Source organism: Leptodactylus fuscus, chromosome 5, assembly GCF_031893055.1.
Source record: "Leptodactylus fuscus isolate aLepFus1 chromosome 5, aLepFus1.hap2, whole genome shotgun sequence".
Taxonomy (NCBI): Eukaryota; Metazoa; Chordata; class Amphibia; order Anura; family Leptodactylidae; genus Leptodactylus; species Leptodactylus fuscus.
Window position 1 is genome coordinate 2,131,943 of NC_134269.1, and position 8,898 is coordinate 2,140,840.

Here is an 8,898-nt window from a genome sequence, read left to right on the forward strand (position 1 = left end):
ATAGGCGTCGCCGCCTGTTCCTATGCACAGTCCAGGGTTGCAGGGGTTAACCTGCCTTGCAACAGCCAGGTGTGGTTGAGTCTTTGATGGATGTGTGTGTCGACCAATGGACACTCGGATTGGGCAGCTGGGCTATCTGCTGGTGACCGCCCCTTGCCTATATAAGGGGGCTGGGCCGGACGCCCGGCGCTCTATGATCAAATTCCAAACCCTGAAATGATGTGTGTTGTGTGTGCTTGGGTTCCTGCCTGAAATATTAGAAATTGCCCTAGTTAGCAAATGACCCCTGAGCTAGCATTTCCACTGTTAGTCAGGCAGCATGCTGCCTTGTATGTGTGGTGTAACTCAGTAGGGTCAGCTAGCAAAACTTCCCAGACAGGGTGACTGGGCGTGGGCTTGGCAGTAGTTGCCTGGGTGGTTGAGTGGAACTACCACACACAGGGTTTACTTGGTCTCTGGCTAGTCCTGGAGTTCAGGCTAGCCAGTTTGTTTATTTGTGCGGCTGCTCTGACTGCATGCCTCTGTGAATGTTAACAGAGCGCACTTGGTCATTTAATTTAGCTGCAGTGACAGGAACTGTTAGCCTTTGTTCACACCAGGTTGGTTAGTAGTCAGTGGCCCAGAGGGCTCCGTAGGGTTTTCATTTAAGTTGTTTTTTTTAATAAACCCTGCTGACCATAACACAGGGCTCCTAGGACTATACACTCACCGGCCACTTTATTAGGTCCACCTGTCCAACTGCTCGTTAACACTTAATTTCTAATCAGCCAATCACATGGCGGCAACTCAGTGCATTTAGGCATGTAGACATGGTCAAGACAATCTCCTGCAGTTCAAGCCGAGCATCAGTATGGGGGGGAAGAAAGGTGATTTGAGTGCCTTTGAACGTGGCATGGTTGTTGGTGCCAGAAGGGCTGGTCTGAGTATTTCAGAAACTGCTGATCTACTGGGATTTTCACGCACAACCATCTCTAGGGTTTACAGAGAATGGTCCGAAAAAGAAAAAACATCCAGTGAGCGGCAGTTCTGTGGGGGGCGGAAATGCGTTGTTGATGCCAGAGGTCAGAGGAGAATGGCCAGACTGGTTCGAGCTGAAAGAAAGGCAACAGTGACTCAAATAGCCACCCGTTACAACCAAGGTAGCCAGAAGAGCATCTCTGAACGCCGCACAGTACGTCCAACTTTGAGGCTACAGATGGGCTACAGCAGCAGAAGACCACACCGGGTGCCACTCCTTTCAGCTAAGAACAGGAAACTGAGGCTACAATTTGCACAAGCTCATCGAAATTGGACAATTGAAGATTGGAAAAACGTTGGCTGGTCTGATGAGTCTCGATTTCTGCTGCGACATTCGGATGGTAGGGTCAGAATTTGGCGTCAACAACATGAAAGCATGGATCCATCCTGCCTTGTATCGGTAACGGTTCAGGCTGGTGGTGGTGGTGTCATGGTGTGGGGAATATTTTCTTGGCACTCTTTGGGCCCCTTGGTACCAATTGAGCATCGTTGCAACGCCAAAGCCTACCTGAGTATTGTTGCTGACCATGTCCATGCCTTTATGACCACAATGTACCCAACATCTGATGGCTACTTTCAGCAGGATAATGCAATGCCATGTCATAAAGCTGGAATCATCTCAGACTGGTTTCTTGAACATGACAATGAGTTCACTGTACTCCAATGGCCTCCACAGTCACCAGATCTCAATCCAATAGAGGAGCATCTTTGGGATGTGGTGGAACGGGAGATTCGCATCATGGATGTGCAGCCGACAAATCTGCGACTGCAACTGTGTGATGCCATCATGTCAATATGGACCAAAATCTCTGAAGAATGCTTCCAGCACCTTGTTGTATCTATGCCACGAAGAATTGAGGCAGTTCTGAAGGCAAAAGGGGGTCCAACCCGCTACTAGCATGGTGTACCTAATAAAGTGGCCGGTGAGTGTATATATATATAATACATAGTGTATGACACTGTCAGGGCTCCTAGGACTATATATATCTACAATACGTAGTGTATGACACTGTCAGGGCTCCTAGGACTATATATGTCTATAATACTTGGTGTATGACACTGTCAGGACTCCTAGGACTATATATATATATATCTATAATACATAGTTTATGACACTGTCAGGACTCCTAGGACCATATATCTATAATACATAGTGTATGACACTGTCAGGGCTCCTAGGACTATATATCTATAATACATAGTGTATGACACTGGCAGGACTCCTAGGACTATATATATCTATAATACATAGTGTATGACACTGGCAGGACTCCTAGGACTATATATCTATAATACACAGTGTATGACACTGTCAGGGCTCCTAGGACTATATATATCTATAATACATAGTGTATGATACTGTCAGGACTCCTAGGACCATATATATATATCTATAATACATAGTGTATGACACTGTCAGGACTCCTAGGACTATATATATATATAATACATAGTGTATGACACTGTCAGGACTCCTAGGACTATATCTATAATACATAGTGCATGACACTGTCAGGGCTCCTAGGACTATATATATCTATAATACATAGTGTATGACACTGTCAGGACTCCTAGGACTATATATATCTATAATACATAGTGTATGACACTGGCAGGACTCCTAGGACTATATATCTATAATACACAGTGTATGACACTGTCAGGGCTCCTAGGACTATATATATCTATAATACATAGTGTATGATACTGTCAGGACTCCTAGGACCATATATATATCTATAATACATAGTGTATGACACTGTCAGGACTCCTAGGACTATATATATATATATAATACATAGTGTATGACACTGTCAGGACTCCTAGGACTATATCTATAATACATAGTGCATGACACTGTCAGGACTCCTAGGTTTATACATATATTTATAATACATAGTGTATGACACTGCCAGGGCTCCTAGGACTATATATATCTATAATACATAGTCTATGACACTGTCAGGACTCCTAGGACTATATATATCTATAATACATAGTGTATGACACTGTCAGGACTCCTAGGACTATATATCTATAATACATAGTGTATGACACTGTCAGGGCTCCTAGGACTATATATATATATAATACATAGTGTATGACACTGTCAGGACTCCTAGGACTATATATCTATAATACATAGTGTATGATACTGTCAGGACTCCTAGGACTATATATATCTATAATACATAGTGTATGACACTGTCAGGGCTCCTAGCACTATACACTCACCGGCCACTTTATTAGGTACACCATGCTAGTAACGGGTTGGACCCCCTTTTGCCTTCAGAACTGCCTCCATTCTTCGTGGCATAGATACAACAAGGTGCTGGAAGCATTCCTCAGAGATTTTGGTCCATATTGACATGATGGCATCACACAGTTGCAGTCGCAGATTTGTCGGCTGCACATCCATGATGCGAATCTCCCGTTCCACCACATCCCAAAGATGCTCCTCTATTGGATTGAGATCTGGTGACTGTGGAGGCCATTGGAGTACAGTGAACTCATTGTCATGTTCAAGAAACCAGTCTGAGATGATTCCAGCTTTATGACATGGCATTGCATTATCCTGCTGAAAGTAGCCATCAGATGTTGGGTACATTGTGCTCATAAAGGGATGGACATGGTCAGCAACAATACTCAGGTAGGCTTTGGCGTTGCAACGATGCTCAATTGGTATCAAGGGGCCCAAAGAGTGCCAAGAAAATATTCCCCACACCATGACACCACCACCACCAGCCTGAACCGTTACTGATACAAGGCAGGATGGATCCATGCTTTCATGTTGTTGACGCCAAATTCTGACCCTACCATCCGAATGTCGCAGCAGAAATCGAGACTCATCAGACCAGGCAACGTTTTTCCAATCTTCAATTGTTCAATTTCGATGAGCTTGTGCAAATTGTAGCCTCAGTTTCCTGTTCTTAGCTGAAAGGAGAGGCACCCGGTGTGGTCTTCTGCTGCTGTAGCCCATCTGTAGCCTCAAAGTTGGACGTACTGTGCGGCGTTCAGAGATGGTCTTCTGGCTACCTTGGCTGTAACGGGTGGCTATTTGAGTCACTGTTGCCTTTCTATCAGCTGGAACCAGTCTGGCCATTCTCCTCTGACCTCTGGCATCAACAACGCATTTCCGCCCACAGAACTGCCGCTCACTGGATGTTTTTTCTTTTTCGGACCATTCTCTGTAAACCCTAGAGATGGTTGTGCATGAAAATCCCAGTAGATCAGCAGTTTCTGAAATACTCAGACCAGCCCTTCTGGCACCAACAACCATGCCACGTTCAAAGGCACTCAAATCACCTTTCTTCCCCATACTGATGCTCGGTTTGAACTGCAGGAGATTGTCTTGACCATGTCTACATGCCGAAATGCACTGAGTTGCCGCCATGTGATTGGCTGATTAGAAATTAAGTGTTAACGAGCAGTTGGACAGGTGTACCTAATAAAGTGGCCGGTGAGTGTATATATATATATATATATATATATATATATATATATATATATATATATATAATACATAGTGTATGACACTGTCAGGGCTCCTAGGACTATATATATCTATAATACATAGTGTATGACACTGTCAGGGCTCCTAGGACTATATATATCTATAATACATAGTGTATGACACTGTCAGGGCTCCTAGTACTATATATATATCTATAATACATAGTGTATGACACTGTCAGGGCTCCTAGGACTATATATCTGACACAAACTAAGCTACATCTCCTGTAAATTCTTGAATATAATGTGTCTTTGTCTGTACCTACCTGGTATTGACTTGGTTACTGTGTTTACTCTCCCTCTTCCTGCAATTGGTCACCTGGCTGGGCTGAATTTTGTGAATTTTGCCCCCGATACAGGGCTATGGTGAATACGTAGTGGTTGCCATGTGGTAAGTTCACACAGGGTTTTTTGGTCAGGAGTTTGAGGCTGTATCTGCCTCAAAATCCTGACAAAAAAGACTTCTCCCATTGATTTCAATGGTAGCCGGTCAATTCTTTTTACCGGGAGCCGTTTCTTCCAGCTCCTGGAAAAAAGAAGCAACATGCTCATTCTTCAGGCTCATTCAGCCTGAAAGACACTCCCCGTATTTTGTTCTGGGAAACTGAGGCGGTCTCCATTATGGTCCGATCTTAGACTCCGCCTCCTCACAGACGAGCCTCCGGCAGAACCAACGTTGATTGGCCGAATGTTGTACACTGTGTAGCATTCGGCTAATCAACTCTGGTCAATGCATTCCTATGGGAAACATCCCAACTAGCAAGGACGAGCCTGCTGCAGAACCAGCATTTGACCAATCAACGCTGGTTCTGAATCGAATCTTTACTGCGAATAGCGAGTAGTAGTCGAACGAGTATGATTATTCTGATTTCCGTAGTATTCTATCAAATACCTACTCGATCAAATACTACTCGCTCATCTCTGTTTATTCCACATTACCTGTTTTAGTTTGTTGGCTGCGGCTCTGACCAGTTATCCCTTGTTTTTACCATTACACGTCCTCTCAGCTTCCTTGCTGTCCTATCTTTTATGCTTAACTAAAGCTCCATACAGCAAGTTTTCCACCGCCTTCTCACCCTATAACTTCAGGGGCCAGCGCACCAATGGTTTTCTTTCTTGCAAGTACTTGTTTCCAGAATTCTGGGATATGAGGAATTTCTAAAGACCATTAATACATCAAGTGTAATCTTCACAACTGCTATTGTAATATTTGTGTGTCCTAAAGCCGGTGAGAAGAATATTTAATGGACCTCGTAGCTACGATTGAGTCTGTGAGCTGATGGATAGGTCCAGCAACCTTGTCTGAACCTTGGATATTGCAGGGCACACGTTTGAGAGCCCAAGAAGTTACACTTACAGACCAAAACCAAAAAGTGATCATCTTGAAACGCCTATTTTTTTATTTAAGGTGCGTAACCTGACAGGGGTTATAGAAAATGCCAGTATCTCCCCCGCGATATAGAAATGTGTTGTTACACTATAAAGAGACACTGAGTGAAAGAACCAACGAAAGAAGGGAAGAAATATAACATCATCTCATTCCTTTCTAATGTCGCCCAACTCCTATTAATTGTTATAAATATACCGCCATCACACATACTATCCCTCAGAGTCAGATATTAGCATAGTACAAATATATTGGTAGGACCATTCAAACCACCCTCATTATGGTTGTACATAGATTGCTTGGGGTATATTATACACTATGCGCTACATTATCAGACCATAGTGTGTAGTACAGTAGATTAGGCGAAAAATGCCTGCATGGGCATAGACTGTGTCTACTCAAATCTATTGGAGCTGCTACAATAGACAACACACGCCCCTATAGCGGGGAAGAGTATCACCGATGAGGACTATATCAGACTGATCAGAAGGGCCAGCTCTGTCCTAGGGAGCCCCCTGGACCCAGTACAGGTGGTGGGTGACAGAAGGATACTGTCTGTGGTGACCTCCATGCGGGAGAACAAATCCCACCTCATGTATGAGACCTTGATGGCACTTGACAGCACTGTAAGTGACCGTCTGCTTCACCCCAAGTGTGAGAAGGAGCTATCGCAAGTCCTTCCTTCCAACCGCGTCCAGGCTGTATAATCTACATCAGACCAAGCAAAGACACTCTGCACTGAGAACTAAATGCTTCTGAAGTCTTCCTTCCTTCTTTCTTCTTCTCCTTCTTAGCTGCTATGGACTCCTAGTATATCTTCTCTTCTCAGCATATGTGTGTCCTGTAATATATTACTGTGTATTATCCCGTATCTGTATTACTAGGCTGCTGTAACATGCTGAAACTTCCCCACTGTGGGACTATTAAAGGATTATCTTATCTTATAGTTGACTCCACTCCATCAGACCAGTCACTTAAAACCCAAACTAAATAGGTAAAGTGAGGAAGTCCCCCTAATTGTGCCGCTCTAACATGAAGAGGCAGACTCATATACAGTCACGTTCCCAATTACTGCCAGCTGTCTAGTCATCTAGTCCCATTATGAGCTGCCGCTCTACGCGTTTCACCATACTTTCTATGGATCATCAGGGGCTGCAAGGGGTAAATTAAGAATGAAGATGACAGATACAGCACATAAACTAACACAGGAGGTGGCCACCGTTCAGTGACAGCATAAATATGCTTGCCTTCAGATATTGTGTCATACCATGCCTGATGAAGGGATCTAGCGGTCCCGAGGGCTCGCAATCTGTCATCATTTTTTGTTAACCATTAAAAAAGTTATCAACTACTGAAGACTCTCCATCTTCACTGTTTGTACTGTCAAACTATTTACTATACACTGAAAATTCCCAAAAATTCTACAGTTGTCGAATTTCCTTCACTAAAGTCTTTTCTCTTGTTCGTCATTCCACCAATTCTTAAAGGGACTTTTTCATACTATTAAAACATAGTTCTAGCATGTTCTCTGACCATCGGGGATATCACCAAGACTTCATCTTCTTGAAGGCTTTCTTGATATCTTTATTTCGTAAACAGTATATCACAGGATTGACCAATGGAGTCACCACAGTGTAGGTGATGGGGAGAATTTTGTGTAAAAAAGCTGAATTTCCCTTTTCGGGTATCAAATAAGTAGAAATCAGAGTCCCATAAAAGAGAGAAACCACCACCAGGTGAGAACCACAGGTGGAGAAGACTTTCCGTCTTCCAGAGATGGACTGGATCCTGAGAATTGCGTGGACAATGTAAATGTAAGAGATGACCACCATCATGAATGGGCAGACAATGATAGAAAAGCCCATCAGAATAGAAATGACCTTAATTTTCATAATATTTGAGCATGCTAGCTTTAACACGGGGTCAAAGTCACAAAAGAAGTGGTCAATGACGTTGGATGGACAGAACTGAAGTTGGGATAAATGTATTACTTGGACTAATGTCACATTAAAGCCTAAGATCCAGGAAAGAAGAATTAATTTCAAGCAGAGCATAGGATTCATGATGGAGGTGTAATTCAGGGGGTGACATATGGCCAGATACCGGTCATAGGACATGGCCGTCAGGAGAAGACATTCGGAAGCTTCGGCTGAACCAAAGAAAAAGACCTGTGTGATACATCCAGAAAACATCATGGAGGTTCCATTGTTCACGACCATATGAAGCATGTTGGGGACAATATCGGAAGCGGTGATGATGTCTGAGATGGTGAGCTGTGTCAGGAAGAAGTACATGGGGCAATGGAGCTTCTTACTGTAGGACACCAAGGTGAGGACTGCAACGTTCCCACCGATTGTTGTCAGGTAGATCATAAAAAGAAAGATAAAGGACACAGTTTTGTTTCTTTGGAGGCCTGGAAATCCAAGGAGAGTGATGGTAGTGACGTTGTTCTTCTGCATTTCTATTAAATAAGATATTAGTAAAGAAACTTGCAATATTTTCTGTAAATAATATAGAAATACATAACCTATGCTACATAGATGCCGCAGGAGCCGTCACCGTACGACCAGGTCTAGCAATCACTGGCCCCCTTGGATTTGGTATACGGGGATGTTCACACTACCTTAATTAAAGTCCGTTGCTGTTATCCATCATATCATGACGGTAGGCGAGTAAGGGCCACAGACAGGGCCCCAACCATCTGCACCTATTGCCATTGACTATAATGTAAAAACATGAAGGACACTTGTTCTGCAAGTACAACTTTAACTTCCATCATAAAAATCTAACATATATTGGCGACACAATTGCTGGAGACTGCCGAGACTCTTACTCCACTACACTGGTGCCAACCGTTGCCTATCTCCACTTTGGAAGGGCTAAACAAAACTGACCAAATCACGAGATTTGAGGAACTGCTTAGCTGGAGTAGGCTTTCTCATGAGAAGTTCCTTAAAACATGGAGTCCCTGGATCCGCCAT

General features: G+C 43.5%; 1 protein-coding gene across 1 annotated transcript; it reads right to left on the bottom strand.

The window, feature by feature from the left end:
* Positions 1–7,461: 7,461 nt before the first annotated feature.
* Positions 7,462–8,898, bottom strand: LOC142204250 (olfactory receptor 1468-like). The gene is made up of 2 exons (XM_075275560.1): positions 8,812–8,898; positions 7,462–8,418 (listed from the first exon to the last, which is right to left on the bottom strand). Exons 1-2 carry the CDS (start codon positions 8,896–8,898, stop codon positions 7,462–7,464), a joined length of 1,044 nt encoding a protein of 347 aa, XP_075131661.1.